Here is an 18,568-nt window from a genome sequence, read left to right on the forward strand (position 1 = left end):
GAATTTTCAACATAGGAAGAAAAGAAAAAGACGTGCATAATCTCCATACTGCCATCTATCCATATATCAAGTTTCATTAAAATATTTTCAGTACTTTTTGCGTTATCGAGGGATCCAGTTTTGTGGACGGACGGACTGACGGACGGACGTACCAAAATTTGATGTTTATGAGGCAAATGAGCTCATAAACACCACCTGGACCAACGTCCATAAGCAAAATAAGCTCATAAAAACAAAAAAAACTCTAAATTTTAAATATTATGAGTTTATGTTCTTTATTTAACTACGGAATGAAGCTCATAATAATCAAATGTTGGCTCGGACAGATGGACAGACGGACGGAGGGTAAACCTAAAGTCCCCTCAGGTAAACCGGTAGGGGACTAACAAGATTTTGACAATACTGTCGTGTTTAACAAAATGCTACTATCCCAGGCTTTCTTTTTTTACTATGTTGACCCTTCTAGCTATTACAGATGACAGTGATTGGATAATATCAAATATACCCTAAACACCTTCCAAACTTTCCATTATTTCAGGTGTGAACAGACATCTGTGAAGTGACTTGCTATTTCAAGTCAGGTGATTTACTTTGCAGTTAATAAGACAAATGTTTGTTTTGGTCATCTTTTATTTATAAGTCCAGTTCAGTAGTATTCTACTTAAATACAGACAGGCAATTAATTACCTACAAAGTGTCCCTGGACTTGTACCAGCATGAACAAATTTTCCACACACAAGTAGCAACCAACTTTCACATAATCAATTTAGATATATTGTTGTCTACTTAACTATCGAAGCATTTTATGTAAATACAGTGGAAACCCTGCACAAAATGACCTTCTGTAGAACAACAACCTCTTCACAACAATAGTTTCAAATCTTCCAAAACTACAACTTTACAATAAATTCAATTTCCATGGAGAAATAATTCCCTTAAAAAAAATAAAAAATATTTGTCTCCTACAATAGATTGCTCTGCAGAGGATGTCATGTGATTAGAAAACTGTTTATAATCAAAAAGTCTTACCAATTATCAGTTACAGATTTCTGGGCCTCAGCTTCTTGTAAATGTTTGGTGATAGCTTGACACAAACCCAGTGCACTCTCATCTTCAAACTCCTGACCTATCAACTAAAAGTACATCCCACATAATGTTTGTCACTATGTGATCATATATTGAAACATTTCACAACAGTAAATGCAATATCAACATTTCATGATCAGTAACACACTGATGAGTTTGTAATAAATATTCTGTTTCTCACATTATTTCTACACCGTGTCAACACTAAAATATTATCTCCTACACTTTTGAGTAATCTCGATTTGACAATGACACTAATAAGTCTTAATATTCAAAGTTTCATTGATTCTCACTCATCAATTGTCTTTATTTAAATTTTCTAAAGTAAAACCATAATTTAGCCTTGAATGCATTGTAAATGTGATAAACAATTTCAACTTCATTTCTTGTTTATTTTTTTTTTTTGCTTGGGTGCCTGAAATAATGCATGGAGGAAGTCGAACCTTTCACTACTAACTAGGCTTTGTTTCCATTAAAATCAAGCATTTGATCAAACATGTATTGACTTACCATGAGTAAATCTTGTGCTGAGATTCCAACAGAGTAGGAGAAAGTCTTACCATGAGTAAATCTTGTGCTGAGATTCCAACAGAGTAGGAGAAAGTCTTACCATGAGTAAATCTTGTGCTGAGATTCCAACAGAGTAGGAGAAAGTCTTACCATGAGTAAATCTTGTGCTGAGATTCCAACAGAGTAGGAGAAAGTCTTACCATGGGTAAATCTTGTGCTGAGATTCTAACAGAGTAGGAGAAAGTCTTACCATGAGTAAATCTTGTGCTGAGATTCTAACAGAGTAGGAGAAAGTCTTACCACGAGTAAATCTTATGCTGAGATTCTAACAGAGAAAGAGAAAGTCTTACCATTAGTAAATCTTGTGCTGAGATTCTAACAGAGTATGAGAAAGTCTTACCATGAGTAAATCTTGTGCTGAGATTCTAACAGAGTAGGAGAAAGTGTCATCATCTTCATCTTCTACAAACTGATCTGGATTTGTCATCCATAGACGCCCCTGTAAGATATGAAAATAATATTAAGAACTTTATACATAGCAGATATATACTATTATAGAATACATTACACAGAGAAGAATGCTCTACATTTTTGTAAGGGGAAAATTGTTCAATAAATGGGAAAAAATATGATGACAAAACCTACAAAATTGGTTTGCGACCAGCATGGATCCAGACCAGCCTAGTGGAGAAACTGACAGCGAACAGCATGGATCCTGATCAGACTGCGCACCTGCGCAGGCTGGTCTGAATCCATGCTGGTCACAAACCTATTATGTTGGTTTTGTCTTGATGCGGCTCATATATACTTTTAAGTGGAATAATAGGGCCCAAATTTGGCCCCAAAAAATCACTGTATAAGTTGTTTTGCATTAATCTGTACACGTTTCAAAAATCAGACTAAAATGGAATACAAAGAAGCTAATTTTGTCCTTATATGAGGAAAACAAAAAACACCCGTAAATGAACGAGTACCTGATCTTCTGTGATTTGCATATATGTTATCACATAGTAGAGAATATCATTGATTGATTTTTTCACAAGATCACGAAATTTGGAGCTGTCCAGGAGTGCATGTATAAACTCAAACACTCCATACACGAGATTCTCAAAGCCGAGGACACCACCTGTAACGATATGCAAACTTTAATCAATATAACTACTAATCTATACTATATCTCACACTGTATAATTATGTTTCTTCATTATTTTATTTTAGACATTTCAAGCTGGAGGAAATATTAATACACTGACAATCTATAACAAGAAAAATTTGTTTGTAATAAAAACAAATGTATGAAGGCTACAGCTAAAAGAATTTCACCTGCATAAGTGTCCACAGTCAGACTGGACAAAAGTGACAAGTTATTTTATTTTTAGACCAAACGTCACTATTTATCATGCCATTACTATGACAACTGCCTGATAAAGCCTGTCTGAGAACATCAACCTTTCTCAGTCAGTGACTTGAGAACACTATATTCCTACGCCAGATCAGCATTGATGATGTTTATTGTTGGTATTGTTTAATTGACTTTGCTGAATATTTATGATAATACACAGTAAATAAATTGTTAAAGCAAATTGTAACAAAAATTGTGATGTGTTATAAAATTATTGGTAAAAACCTTTGGACTTCTTTTGTGGCGTATAACCATCTTGTGGTTACTGTACTTTCAGAAATTAGCGCCCCGAATTAAAAAAATAAGATGCAAAATCATAATAGAGGCATGATAAAAAGAAGTACAGGTTACTGTCTTTTGAGAAAGGGATTTCTTAAGACTCGGCTATCGACTATGCTATCTAACCTCGTCTGAGAAACCCTTTCTCAAAAGACCCTAACCTATTATCCTCTATATATAGCTCTCGGGACGCTGTTTTGAAGAAGTGATATGAGGCACTTTTCCAAGATAAAACTACTGTTATACTTAGTTTGAAACAACATAGAATTGTTTTCCCAACAGAAAATAAAAGCTGAAGGCAGCTTTTAATCATCTAATGAAATACCAAATGATTAATCTAAAATATTTAACAATAGATAATAAATCTAAATCTAATAAATATTTGTTCATTTTAAAATGATAGCTGTAACAAAATATCTTCATATCCCTAACATTCATAAATGACTGTTCCAAACAGGTCAAGTTCATTGCACAAAATTGGTGGCGAAACTCAGAAAATAATAAAAAATTAAAATTAAAAGATAATGCCAATAAATAGAAATTCAACACTTTAATTTTTGCAAAGCAAACATAATAAAAATACCTTTAAAGTCTTCTACAAATAAATAAGAAATAAAATTTTATAATCTTAAATGAATCAAAAAATTTATTACTCTGGATTTTTTCCTTCATTCCTTTTAATATTGATCTATTGTCTACATATAGATAAGAGTCCAGATTATCAAGTTAGATTTGTTTGGTTGGTTGTAAAGCCGATTAAAGCACATTTTTGGTCATATCTCGGCAGTCGGTGAACCTTACCAGCTAGTCTGGATAACTAACCAGTAATTACCTACTTATAGACTTTTACATAACCAACAAACATTTATAAATTTGAACAAAAATTAAAATCATCCATATGTGGCAATGCTACAAATTTAAGTACTTGCAGCGTTTTTTATCTTGTTTTAATAATGTTTTGAATATTCAACTATCTCTAAATTTCTAAAAAAAAATAATCTTTAAAACAATCTTTCCATAAACATTTACTCTAAAATATTATTCTAGCTTTAATGGTAAGGAGTGATAAATAAATCCCATTCAAATGTGTCCATGAATGTGTTTCCTTTTTCCGACATGAGCAACACGTCTGTAGAGAATAATACAGTCAGTAAAATTTAATTTCCAGAAAAACTTTTAGATAAAACAACATACCATCAGAATCTACAGGATCATCTGCATCTTCTGTATTGTTCACAACTGTCCGAACATAACTTGAAAACTAGTTAAGGGGTTCTTGCTAATTAAATACTACAAAATTACAAGGAAATACAAGTCAACAGCTTTTAGAAGATTACGTATCATCAAGAACACACATGCCTCAATTAAATAAAATACAACCTCAGACAACATCTGGGCATGGATTTTTGGCTTATGTTTATGCTAACACCCATAAGATCAAAAGTCTAAATCTAAAACTTTTTAAGATTTTCTTTTGATGCATTTGCATCATTTCATTACAAATTGATATATTTGTGATAAAAGTATTACAGCAAATACTGATAATTGTATACAGCAGTCAAATAATATCACAAACATTGACAAAAATATTTTCATACTTTTTTGAGTAAGAAAAAGTTCTCCCAACTACATTCAAAATATGTTTTTTTTATCTCTCCAATCAATTCACATAATTATAAGTAAGTTATTTCCGCTGCCACGAAAGGCAGCACATTTCCTTTCTGCATTTTGTAAATGTACAAAGTTTGTAAATACATTTTTGTCATATCTTGACAGTCACTCCACCTAACTGGCTTTCCTGCATAATTAACCAGTAATTACCAATTTTTCAAAACTATTCCTCATCCAATCAGCCACTCCTGTATTGCAAATCAAAGTCTTACCTATTAAGCTAAGCCAACTGACGGGACAAAATGTACAAAGTAAAATTACATCAAATTTGTTTATAAGCTGCAACTGCACCAACTCTATTCACAGTACAGTTATATTAACAACATCTTCCAGAATATGGTGAAAAAGGATACAAATCAGAACTCAATGTGAATATACTCCAGACAGGTTGTAAAATCTGTCCAATCCACTGTGACATCAGTTTTGGGAAACTTTTCACTAATGTAGTGATAGCCTGTTGATACATAAAAACCAACTATATTCACAAGAAACAAGGTCAGAATGTTCAATTACTTATGCATTGTTGACATTACAAGTGTAGAAAATTGGTGCAGCATTAATCTGCTATTAATACTTATCATAATAGTCTTTTCTTTATTTCTATTTGTTTGTTTCTTGGATAAGTTGCATTAAGCCTAGGTCACAAATAAGAAAATGCCGCCGGGCGGCGTCTGTTTCTCCAAAAAATCGCAATATTGGCCGGCGTCCGTCCGGCCGCAGTGACTATCGGACGGCAGCAGCTGAAAATTTTGCTCATCTGGCGGGCGCCTTCGAGTTTTAAGTAATACTTAAAAGCTAACGGCGGCCGGACGATAATTTTTGGGGTCACTGAGTATAAAGATCATCGAGCAGACATCATATGGTCGCCGAGCAGCGACCGGGCGATGATTTTTTTGATCGGGCGATTTTTTGTTCTACTAAAACAGCGTCCGATTTAAAAGGCGTCCGGGCGGACATTGGCTGGGCCCCGCCCGGTGCCTGAATAGAGCTAAGTAGTCAAACGATTATCGCCCGGTACCCGGACGATTCATGTACAGGCACCGGGCGGTCATCGTTTTGTCATCCGGCGACCGAGCTGCTTGTGTTTGTTGTAATTTCAGCCTGAAGAAGTTGTAATTGCCGCAAAAATATATTTGTGAATTTCTTTTGAATACTAGTAAATATGAATTTTTTCTTCCATGTCCATGCGAATGTCTGATTAATTTTCGCCTTCTACGGCCTCGATACTGGCCGTTGGTGACTCGTTGTCAACAACACGGACCAACTCCTTGGCCTTCCCCTTGGCTTTGGCAGCCGACTTCTTTGCTGGCATAATTACAACTGGCTGATTTATCTAGGATGTCATTAAATGTAAAGTCGTTGTCGCCCGGCGCTCGCGCGGCAACCATCCGATTCACTTTTAAATTGCACAGGCGCCGTACGGACATTGGGCGGCAACCGCCTGATCCGTTCAATTCTTTCTGTAAAATCCACTCGGCAAAAATTGCCCGACGATTGTTTCATTCGTGACCACGCAAGGTATCAGATTTAAAATCGCCCGGCGTCCACGACATCAAAAAATCTGCCGATTTTATAAAAATCGTTTAATCGGACGGTGCCCATTTTAGTTTGTGACCTAGGCATTAAGCAGTATATCCATTATATACCACGCATTCCTGGATTCTGTATCTAAATCAAACCAATTTTCAGCAAGTAATTGCCAACTTCTCCATATAAATCATTAGAAACTGCAGGATTGAACAAAAGGTAATACACAAACTGATGTCATGCAATCACTTTTAAGGACATTTATTCATTTAAAATCATATTAAATCTCTTTTTCATTGGCAACCAACTAGATAACCAGTGATTTTTTTCCAGTTTTACCCCTAACCCCTCTGAGCATTATTTCAGAAACAAACAGGCACCAATACAGAAGCAAAGATCTTGCTAAATTTTTCAGTTTATCAAGAAATTTAGTTTTAATCTTACCTTCATAATTTCCATCTTCAGTCCACTATCAGAGGAAGGTCCATCTGGTACAAGCAGTGCCTCCACAAATGCTTGTGTAAACTGTGGTATCACAGGGAACAACAACTGCTTGGCTAAACCCTAAACATGTAACACATGTACAAAGGTTATTTTTATAACTCTAAAAATCTAAAACATGCTGATCAAAACTAAAATCTTGCTCTCTACTTGGGGTTATTCAATTCTTATGTAATTGCAGTAAACCAATTAGGTGTAAGATGCATTTATGGTTGTTTTGTTACGATTTTGAGCCACATCGACAGTGTGAAGGTCATACAGTGACTTTCCAGCAGGTACTGGAATTAAACAAGCGGCATTCCATAAGTTAGCTTCACATCATTTTTATATGTTATTCATACGATTAAAGCAATATCATAATATAGTGTAATCCAAAAGTTGAGTGTACTAGGAATGTGTCCATAGCACATACATGCCCCTACATTCCCGTTATTTCACACTTCAGTCTGACAGCATGTAAACATATCAACATGCCCGTAACACCCCAAACCCAAAGTCTGGGCATAAAACTTATCATATTGTGCCCAAAGAAGACGCTGATGCTTGGCTGATAAAGATATACATGTATATAAATGTAGTATAAATATCTTACCTTTTGTAATTCTGACATTGTAGCAATCATACCAGCACATATGTTGAAAATATTGACAGCTCTTGACCTTGTTCTGATGCTGAAAACCTGTCAAATATTAAACGACTAGTTTTAAAACCTGTGCTAATAATAAGCAAGTGATTTGATACACACTGCCTTGATAGCTTTCAAATTGAATGTGCATACCTTTTAAGATTCGGTTTTAACTTATGATGAAAGATTGAAACTTATCTTTACCACTCTCAAGTCTGCTTCTAGGAATCAATCAAAGCTGGTTTTCAAAGTCTGACATTTACTGCACAGACAACATATACATTACATACATATCCAATTATTTTTGGATAATAAATTACCTCATGCTGTAGGAATATTTTGTACATTTCTGGCAGTATCACTGGTGCCACATGAACCATTTGTGTATCTGTCACATCTTGAGTAAATTCTGAAAAATATAAAATATGTACCACATTACCCTTGTTAAAACTATTCCTATGGAAATGTCTTAAACTAAATATACTAATTGTTACATAAAACAGATTTTAAATAAATTTCTAAAACTCTTAATAGTGACCAAGAAGTATTATAGTCAATCTCGTCAGACTTATACAGACTGGCCTGATCTGATCCTGGTGGTTTTGGCCTGCCTCAGTCATGACTACATGAAGTTACTATTGTAAACAACAGAAAATTTCGCAAAATTCATAAAACTAAATCAGAGAACAGAACAATAAATATATTACATTAAATATAAATGGAATTTTCTTATGTACATTATAACAGAGAACACAAAGTAAAATGCAACATAAAAGTACATTTACATACCTGCTAAAACACGCATAGCTCCATGTACAGCATTTGTATCTCCACTTGTAAGAGCTTGCATGAGGATTTGGAACAGGTCGGGCCATGCTTCCGGCCAATCCCAGTGGGCAATCGCTGACACCGCATATGCAACACTAGAACGGACTTTACTTATTGCCTCTTTTAAGCCAACAGGTAAAATCTTTCTGATCTGCTCTTTTGACTATATTACAGAAGGAATATACATTTATCATTTAAAATTTTGGTAATGAGATATACAATCAAATAAGAAAAACAATAAAAAAAATCACTATTTTATTTCAATGCATGATTGTGCAGGACTTTTTACAGTGTATAACAGATGCCTATAAAAGGCCTCAAGATTCCCAATTGAAATAATCTTTAAGATCATGCATAATTCCCAAAAATCTTAATCAACACCAAGTCTATACTTCCTAATATTAGTAATTTAAGTAATAATTTTCATTGTAATTTAATTTTAATAATTTTTCCCATATAACATGAGAGAAGAACTCTTGCTCTTTAACCCTTACCAAGCAAAATATCTTAAATGGACTTGTCCATTTTTCAATCTAAACACAACCATTCATCAGTTTTATGTAAAAACTTAAAAAATATGTAGTATAATGAATAGCCAATAATGTAGACTATGATCACACTGCACTCTGTGCTGGTGGTATCTAAAGGCAATAAGACTCCCATGTTTACAATTTTTTTGTAAACGTTGACACGATTGTTAACTGTTTAAACAGTGGTACTTCTATGTACTATACTACACCATGTATTGAGTGGCCAAATGATGACTTACTTTCTATTTTTTAATACTTGTGCAAATAAATAATGTGGCTCATCACAATTGGTTTAAACATATTTATTCAACAAAACATTTAAAAAGTGAACAATATTTACAAAGTACATTTTGGGATTTGGCAGAAAGCTATAAAGCTTATGAATGTCCTCTCCCATCACGATTGAGTCAGCATCAAGGAAAATAAACTTTACAATAATGTATTATGTCACGAGTTATTATTGTAAGGTAATGCTGTTTGAAGGGTTGTAAACACACATTTTCTGGTTGTTTTTTCTTAAATTGGAATAAACCAATTAGAATTGATGAAATTAATGATTACAGGCAATGATTAAGATATTTTGTGAGACAATATGGTCATTTCGATTAAACGGTAAAAAATAAACGTTTACGAATGAAAATCGAAATGATTCGTGTAACCGTGGGGGCCTTAAAAGTAAGTACTGACAATGACCTTTAACAAGAGCTGTCGGTAGGGCAGCAACGCTCGACTATTCTTAGTCTTGATAGTAAAAAAAAATGCTTGATATAGTTACCTCCTCCTGTTTACAGGTTGGGGTCATGATGGTGAACAAGTGTGCAAAGTTTCAAAGCCATATGTCAATGGACTTTGAAAATATTTGAACTATTACAAAACTTTAACGTAAATTCTAAGTCCAACAAGAGCCATGTCAACATGGCCATCCCCCGCTGAATGTGTTTGCTCATTGGAAGAATGTATATGTAGTAGAACAGAATAATTCTATTTTAAGAGGTCTTTTGGTAATGAAAACTGATGGCTATAGTGATTACAGATTTGAAACCTATGTGAATACTGATGAATGAAAATAACAAAGGGCAATAACTGAAAAATAATGCAGGGTAGGTTATCATTCTTGTGTGCTGCATCCCTCCTCAGTAAAATCTATCCACCTATGATGTTTCAAGTTGATATCTCAAATACTTTTTGAGAAAAAAATTGAATTGAAAAATTAAGTATGAAAAATAACAAAGGGCAATAACTCAAAAATTATAAAAGGTAGAGTTATCATTCTTGTGCACTGCACACCTCCTGAGTGAGATCTATGCACCTATGAAGTTTCATTTTGATATCTCAAAGGCTTTTTGAGTTACATGTATGCTCTGGACAAAAAATAATTTTGAAAAATAACAAAGGGCAATAACTCAAAAATAATGCAGGGTAGAGTTATCATTCTTAAGCACTGCACTCCTCCTCAATGAGATCCATCCACCTATGAAGTTTCAAGTTGATACCTCAAATACTTTTTGAGATAAGCTCTGGACAAAATAGCATAAAAAACAAAGGGCAATAACTCAAAAATTGTATAGGGAAGAGTTATCATTCTTGCGCACAACATTCCTCCTCAATAAGATCTATCCACCTATGACATTTCATGTTGATATCTCAAACACTTTTTGAGTTATGCTCCACTCAGGTGAAAAATTAGGTATAAAAAATAACAAAGGGCAATAACTCAAAAATTATGAAAGGTAGAGTTATCATTCATGTGCACTGCACACCTCCTGAGTGAGATCTATGCACCTATGAAGTTTCATGTTAATATCTCATAGGCTTTTGGAGTTATGCTCTGGACAAAAATCAATTTTGAAAAATAACAAAGGGCAATAACTCAAAAATCATGCAAGGTAGAGTTATCATTCTTGTGCACTGCACTCCTCCTCAATGAGGTCTATCCACCTATGAAGTTTCAAGTTGATAACTCAAATACTTTTAGAGATATGCTCCGGACAAAAATGTCGGACGGAAGGAAGGACAGACGGAAGGAAGGACGGAAGGTCGGACGGACGGAGACTATTTCTATATCCTCCACCAATTTTCGGCGGGGGATAAAAAGGGGCATAATTCTGTCAAAATGCTTGATAGAGTTACCTCCTCTTGTCTACAGGTTGGGGTCATGATGGTGAACAAGTGTGCAAAGTTTCAAAGCCATATGTCAATGGACTTTGAAAATATTTGAACTATTACAAAAACTTTAACATAAGTGGTTACGCCGACGCTCGGGGTACTACAATAGCTCTACTTATTCTTATTGAATAGTCGAGCTAAAAAGTAACAAAACAACATACCGTGGTAGGAGTCTCTGGTGCTCTAAACTTCTCAGAATGTATGCACCAATGTACTTCTACATACTGCTTCAAAAGCACAGAGGCTAACTGTCTAATTGCAAGGGGTCCATTAGGATCCACTGTTAGTTCAGCCAAATGAACACCAAATTCTGGAAACATAAACTTTTTCTGTCAACATAACTTATTCATTTTCTGAAATACAATGAAATCCAAAATTGACATATAGCTCACAATATATACCTCGTAACCTGTTCACTAAGTATATGTTAGTGTTCATCCGTGCTGTTCTACAGAAATTAGAAACTTCAACAGGAGCGTTTCACGCCAATTGCAATAACACAAAATAGTTTTAAATTTAATCAATATAAATGTTTTTGCACATGTTAACCGGGTTAATGTACAGACCTAAGCAGATTTAACATTATAATAAATCGTTTCTATTTTCAAAATGTCGCGAAATGCCAAATAACATGTCTTTTTTTTTTTCACAATTTTATGACACATCACGCTTTTTTTCACAAAATGAACAGGCTCATTCACGATTTTGACAAAAAATGCCTGGGCCTTATTTCGGCTTCTGTTATAGAAGGAACAAAAGCCCTGAATATGTTCCACAAACCTTGCAAAGTAATAACATGTAGCCTGGAACCCTGTTGTATCGATCTATTTATCCATAATTCACAACTGCAGTTAAAACAAGAGCTGTCACAGGAGACAGCGAAGCTCGACTACTAAAATACTGGACGCAGTAAGGAGGACAAAACTATGAAAGAAAAATCAATTACAGAGATCTGCCGAGGACGCGATTTTGCGCCATTGGCGCTAAAAAAATGAGAATGGCGCAGGAAAATCGGCAGCAAAGGGCCATGGGCGCATCTAAAATCTGTGCCAGACTTATAAGAAAACAAAACTGTCTGCTGGGTTATTTAGTCATCCAGTCAAAACTGGTACCAACAGCAACATGTTACCCATGCTCCTGTAATTACGCATATTCTTTAGTTTATCCATTCCCCTATAGCTTTTGTCCATGTTATCTACTTACCGCATTTCTTCTCATAATCCCTTTCCCACACAGATACTCATTTCTACTACCGTAAATTTAATCCAATAAAACAAACAAACAAATTATACAACTACTTAATATCTAAAATGATTATCGGTAACTGAAAAAAAAAGTGTTGCTATTTTAAGAAATGCTGTAAGTTACAGTATAATCTGACAGGTGTTCAACTTGATCAACCCTAAGGTCACTCAAGTTCACGCAAGTTTTGGCTGATGAAGTGTAAAAAAAGATGTATATTTCATCATCAGAATGTTTGACAGGGTGATTAACCAATCAGAGAAACATTGCGCGTGACTTTTTTCATGATCAAAAGGTCTGTCGGCAAATGTCTTTGATGTATGCTGTCTACACAGAGGCATACAAGGGGCAATAAAATTTGTCAATATACAGTGGTAAGGGACATTTGGTGCAAAGTAGGAACAATTAAATGGATAATGCACAATATAAGACATTACAAGACAGTAAGAACCAGCAATTATGTGAATAAATTTGCATATCAAATTTTTGAGCAGCCATTAAAAAAATATTTTCATTTTTGCCTGCAATTAATATTAGTTAGAAAGTTACCATGTACTGGGGTCCTATATATTTACCGGACAATCAGTTTACCGGACAAAAGCTATTACTGATGAATAGTGCTTTATTTTTTGCTTCGATTAAAAAAATCATACATTCTGATTTGTACACACACTTTCTATTTCAAAGTAAATAACAACAAAACCTCTCTCAGATAAATATTGTTGATTCAGTTCTTTATCTACTAACATGCCCTTTTGTTTACTTGTTATTTCATGACCTGGTCATGCGGGGGAATAATCTGTAATGCGCAGGCCCGAATATGTAGACCCTTAATGTTTTTTTTTAGAAAGGTTTTACTTTTAATTCTTTTCAACGTTACCTCAAGAGACAAACGTAACATATTTTAATGATGAAAGTAATTTTAAATTTAGTCTAAACATTATCTTGTTGTTGTCTTTTACAAAGAAGTGCGAATTAAAAAACATATAAAGAAACAAGTTACGCCCATTGGAGGAACACTACATGAAATTTAAATAAAATTGATTTTATGGCTTTTGTAACATGCTACATGATGACCAAAGGAAACTGTATGACATAGAACAGAAGAACAGAATTCCATTTGAATATCAAAATGTTTCATATGTTTAAGGATCATGAAGGATCAATACGTTAATTGAGTTAAAAGTGTTAATTTCAATTACATCCTATATATTAGCCTTTTCATAACAGGCATGGCTGCCGTGTCTTTTTCTAGTGACATACTGGGGTTTTCAAATATCTTAACCTTGCCATTCAATAGTGGTAGTTTCCTTGCTGGTTTTTTAAAGATTAATTTCAATTCACGGCTTCGAAAAGTTTGAAACACAATGTCCGGTAAATTGAGTTGTTTACACGTTTTTTTCCTCTTATAATGCCCGACTTTAAAGACACACTTCTACGGTCAAATGTTTAATTTCATGGTTGATAAAGGAATGTTTACGTGCATTAAGAACCCAAAATTATTTGGGTAAAATTTCAATCTTTTTTATTATTTTAAATAAAAGTTACAGATAAAAAACTTCATATTTTGTCCGGTAATATGTAGGATCCCAGTAGGCATAATTTTTAATTATTGGTAAAGTACTGAATTATAAGTGAACCACTTGTCATAAAATATGATTTAAGTTTTATTACCGGGGAAATTCAATTACATGTATCTACAAACTTTTTAACAGTTATTTTGGTCAATGTTCACTTATTTTCTCAAGGCCCATACTTTGGTAAAAATGGCCCATCATTTTCAGACCAAGTGGGCCCAGGGCCCAGTACTTTCAAATTCTTGGCAGATCTCTGCAATTATGTATAATTATGTATTAAGTTATAGTAAAAAAATAATATTTGTTAACATAAATTCCAAGATCAAGGGGAATAATTCTAGAAATAGTCATGCTAGAGTTATGGACCTTGTCACACAACATTTGTGTAATGATAAGAATTATATATTTGAAGTTTGAAGTAGATACCTTAAAAAGAAAAGAAGTTATTATGTTTCTTAAAGAAAATCCTAAGTTCAAAGAGAGATAAATCTGTAAATATTGCATCAAGAGTTATGAACAATGTCACATAAAATGTAATTGTTGATAAGGAATAAGTATTTGAGGTAGATACCTTTAAAAATAAAAAAGTTATAATAAAAAATAACATTTTTCTAGTAAAAAAATCTAAGTTTATGGGGAGATAATTCTTGCAATATTGGTGCTAGAGTTATGAACCTTGTCACATAAGATGTGGATGATGATAACGTGAACATATTTGAAGTATGAAGTTGATCCCTTTAGAAATAAATAACAGTAAAAAAAATATTTTTATGGAAAATTCTAAGTTCAAAGGGAGATAAATCTGAAAATATTGGTGCTAGAGTTATGAACCTTATCACATAAGATGGGGAAGATGATAACGTAAATAAATTTAAAGTATGAGGTTGATCCCTTAAGAAATAAAGAAGAAACAGTAAGAAATAGTACTTTTTGAGGAAAATTCTAAGTTCAAGGGGAGTTAAATCTGAAACTATTGGTGCTAGAGTTATGAACCTTGTCACATAAGATGGGGATGATGATAAGGTACATATATTTGAAGTATGAGGTTGTTGCCTTAAGAAATATGGAAGTAACAGTAAAAAATAGTATTTTTTAAGGAAAATTCTAAGTTCAAGGGGAGATAAATCTGAAAATATTGGTGCTAGAGTTATGAACCTTGTCACATATGATGTGGTTGATGATAAGGAACATATATTTGAAGTTTGAAGTTGAAACCTTAAGAAATGACAAAGTTATAGTGAAAAATATTTTACTGCACCAAAACTTTAATCTAAAATCTGGACGCGGACGCCGGGGCGAGTAGGACAGCTCTCCATATACTTCGTATAGTTGAGCTAAAAATTAAATCTCCCTGAATCTTTATTTTGTATCATTCATTTTGATTATTTTGGCATAATATTTCCATGGCAAACATCACTGAAATATAATTTTTAGCTTTGGAATATACGGCTATTTACAGACATGTCAAACAGGTTGAAGAATTAGGTCACGCCATTATATCAATGCATTGTGAGAATCGCTCAGTTAGTCAAAGATTGGGAAGCCTAACCTTTCTTTATGCTAGATTTTTCAGTCAATTAGAATCAAAGATGTCTGTTTTAAAATGTCAACATAAATTTAGGAACTTTCAACAGACAGTTAATGTACTCTTAATAAGAACACACTATTTATCAGTCTATTTATTATATACTAAGTCTGACGTAACTGGAAACGTGTTTTTGATCATTTTTACGGCAAAACAAATGCGAAAGATTTTCGTGACTGTTGTAAATGTAAACAATCAGTTGCTAGTGCGTTTTGCGGAAAAAAAAAATCGAAAGATTTTTAAATAGATCGATACCATGAATAACACGATACAATGGGGTTCCACTAGGGTAATGTCGTCATATTTCGGACACTTTTTGCATTCTGCGACCAATTTCACTCGTCTAGCTGCGAATATGTATTTAACCGTCTGACATATGTATCAGTTCATTTCATTTAAGGCACAACATTAAAGTGATTCTTTTTTAACAGTTTCTGTTAAATTCAACAAGTAACAATCATTAACTTCTAGGGCATATGAGTGTGCCACCCAAACAATGCTTTGGTCCTCTTCACAAATGTCACGTAAAATCTTGTACCGTTCATATAACATTCTTAATGTACAAATATTGGAGCAGACGAAGTCTCTAAGATAAACAAATATATCGTCAATCAGCGGATGGTCGTAAAGGTATTCACAATTGACCATAGTGTTTAGTATTGCTTTCATTTTCATATACAATGATAAACTTCCAAAAAGTTCTCTATCTCTCAGGTAAGCAGCGGTTGGCGTGTTCATATTTACTGTAAATAGACAAAAAACATAATTATAATTTCAATGTGTAAGTGAGAACTTTAAATATAATCATTTTGAATAGATTATTTTACAGTTTGTCTCCTGATCGTTGCTTTGTTTGTAATGTATATTGATATGTATTTTCTAATCTTAAAATGTTTGAAAATGTCGATCGAAGAATATCAGGTAAGCAGCAGTTGGCGTGTTCATATTTTCTCACAAAAAATCAGAATATAATTTAAAATGTATAAGTAAGAGCTTTTTAAAAAAGAATAACATAACTGAATATTAAACAGAATTATTTGGAATAGATTAGTTTACGTTTTTTTCCTGATCGTAGCGTTGTTTTTATTGTATATTGTTCTGTAATTTTCAATCTTAGAATGTTAGAAAATGTCGAAGAATAATGTGCAAAAACTGTTTCTGTAATAAAATAAACCCACCTTAAAATTAACATTGATCTTTTTTTAAATCCTGAATAAATTTCACGGCCTTTTTTACCTCTCTCGCATGGCGACGTTGCTCTTTTAATTGCAAGATGTTTTCTTTATCAAGCTGCTTCTGCCTCTTTTCAGCCAATACTTCATTGGACGCGAGTAGCCTGTGCGAAGTACTAACGGTACTTTTCCTCTTTCTTTCATTTACATTAACATTTTGTGGGACATTAAATATGGAATCAATGTCAACATTCCAATTGCACTGTGGCAAAGGAGCAAGTGCATTCAACTCATCATTCTGGGATTGATTTTCATTGGGCAAATAATTTTCACTACAAAAATCCCCACCAGAAAGTTTTATATCTTCAATTATAATCTCGGGAAATAGAGGAAGAATGTACGAAATTTCTTGATCAGTGGCTTCATGAAGTTCTACGGCTTCATTAGGGTCGTCCGAGTAAAATTTTGGAGTAAGGATAGATATATTGCTCGTAGATGATATGGATGGTACAATCTGTGTTGCACAGGGGGTAGGCATTTCAATCTGTTGGTCAGGCAAGGGTTCATAAGGGATAGACGTACTTGATGAAGCTAGGTTCAGTGAAGTATTAACTTCTGATACGCCAACATAATTCTCTTCAAGCGCAGTCGAAGTCATTGTAGAGGTGGGTGTAACTGATGAGGTGGTGGCATGCAAAGGCTTGTCAAACATAGTCGATGGTAACAAATCCTCTGTACGTAAAGCACGTGGATTGAAGGGGTATATACCACATGATGAAAATCCGCTAGTTATATTTTTTACAGTCATGGCACGTTCCCAAGCCCCGTGCAATGATCTCAGGGAATGACCATTTATTTATAGTGTGATGAGGACTAGCTGAGAGAAAATTCAGTACAACCTTCGTTGTAATATGCACTAAAAGGGCCAAACACACTCTTGTCAAGTGGCTGAAGTTTTGTGAGTAGTATGGGGAGGGAGAGCCAGAATTTCAATATTATTATCTTTTGGCAATTTCCAGGAGTGCATGTGCTTCATGTAAACGATGACCATCACAAATCAATAATTGGGTCTAGCACTGCCGCAGAAGGGAAGAAATATTTCTTCAAACCAGTCCTTACATATAGTTTCTGTCATCCATGCATTCTCTTGGAAGGCCCATTTAGTCCCTTGGGGCGCTGCAGCCGTGTTCCACGAATATAGTGGACCGTTGGGTCTTACCTTTCACGATCATAAGAGGAGGCATAGCTTGACCACTTGCACTTACGCATGCCAGGATGGTGGTGTTGGTCCTTTGATTACTAGTACGACCCGGCAAATTTTTCACCCCCTTTCTTGCAACTACACGGACTGGGTTGTGCTCAAATTGTTTGCCTGTCTCGTCCATGTTCCATATTTGAGATGACTTATTCTCAATTCCAAGACTGATAAGGAGTTTACCAAGATCATCTATATATCGGTTAACAATAGTTGGATTAAGGCACCTGGCTCGAGATGTACCCAACTTCCAGGGCTGAAAATTAGCGGTCGCCCAGTCGCCCACGGCGACTTAATTTGTTATTGGGCCACCAAAAATTTCAAAATAGTCGTCCAGCCGGCGACCAAAAAAATCGGCCGTAGATTAAATTAATATCCGCCATTAAATCAACTCATGTGAAAATTCAAAGGAGCAAATTGGCTACAAAATTATTAAATTTGCTCAAGAAAATCACGATTGGCTCAAACTTCCAAAAAGTATTACTTTTGGAATCTCCAGTCTAAATTTAGCATTTGCTATTTTAATAATGGAAAAGTACACATCTGGTTTTCCATTTTCAATTTCCGCTTTACCGCTTCTTATCTCAAAACACAGCGACACAGTCTACTTCT

General features: G+C 34.3%; 1 protein-coding gene across 1 annotated transcript in view; it reads right to left on the reverse strand.

Moving 5' to 3' along the window:
- LOC132741392 (importin-9-like) overlaps window positions 1-18,568 on the reverse strand; it is a 44,134-nt gene that overhangs the window by 22,181 nt on the left and 3,385 nt on the right. The window contains exons 2-11 of the mRNA XM_060729542.1: window positions 11,287-11,435; window positions 8,391-8,592; window positions 7,922-8,010; window positions 7,569-7,655; window positions 6,920-7,039; window positions 5,302-5,402; window positions 4,472-4,530; window positions 2,571-2,722; window positions 1,997-2,095; window positions 1,030-1,133 (exon numbers count right to left, since the gene is read on the reverse strand). Of these exons, the coding sequence (XP_060585525.1) occupies window positions 1,030-1,133; window positions 1,997-2,095; window positions 2,571-2,722; window positions 4,472-4,530; window positions 5,302-5,402; window positions 6,920-7,039; window positions 7,569-7,655; window positions 7,922-8,010; window positions 8,391-8,592; window positions 11,287-11,435 (1,162 nt within the window). The remainder of the gene's footprint in view (window positions 1-1,029; window positions 1,134-1,996; window positions 2,096-2,570; window positions 2,723-4,471; window positions 4,531-5,301; window positions 5,403-6,919; window positions 7,040-7,568; window positions 7,656-7,921; window positions 8,011-8,390; window positions 8,593-11,286; window positions 11,436-18,568) is intronic.

Source organism: Ruditapes philippinarum, unplaced genomic scaffold (genome assembly GCF_026571515.1).
Source record: "Ruditapes philippinarum isolate M1 unplaced genomic scaffold, ASM2657151v2 ctg4127_1_1_1_1, whole genome shotgun sequence".
NCBI classification, from domain to species: Eukaryota; Metazoa; Mollusca; class Bivalvia; order Venerida; family Veneridae; genus Ruditapes; species Ruditapes philippinarum.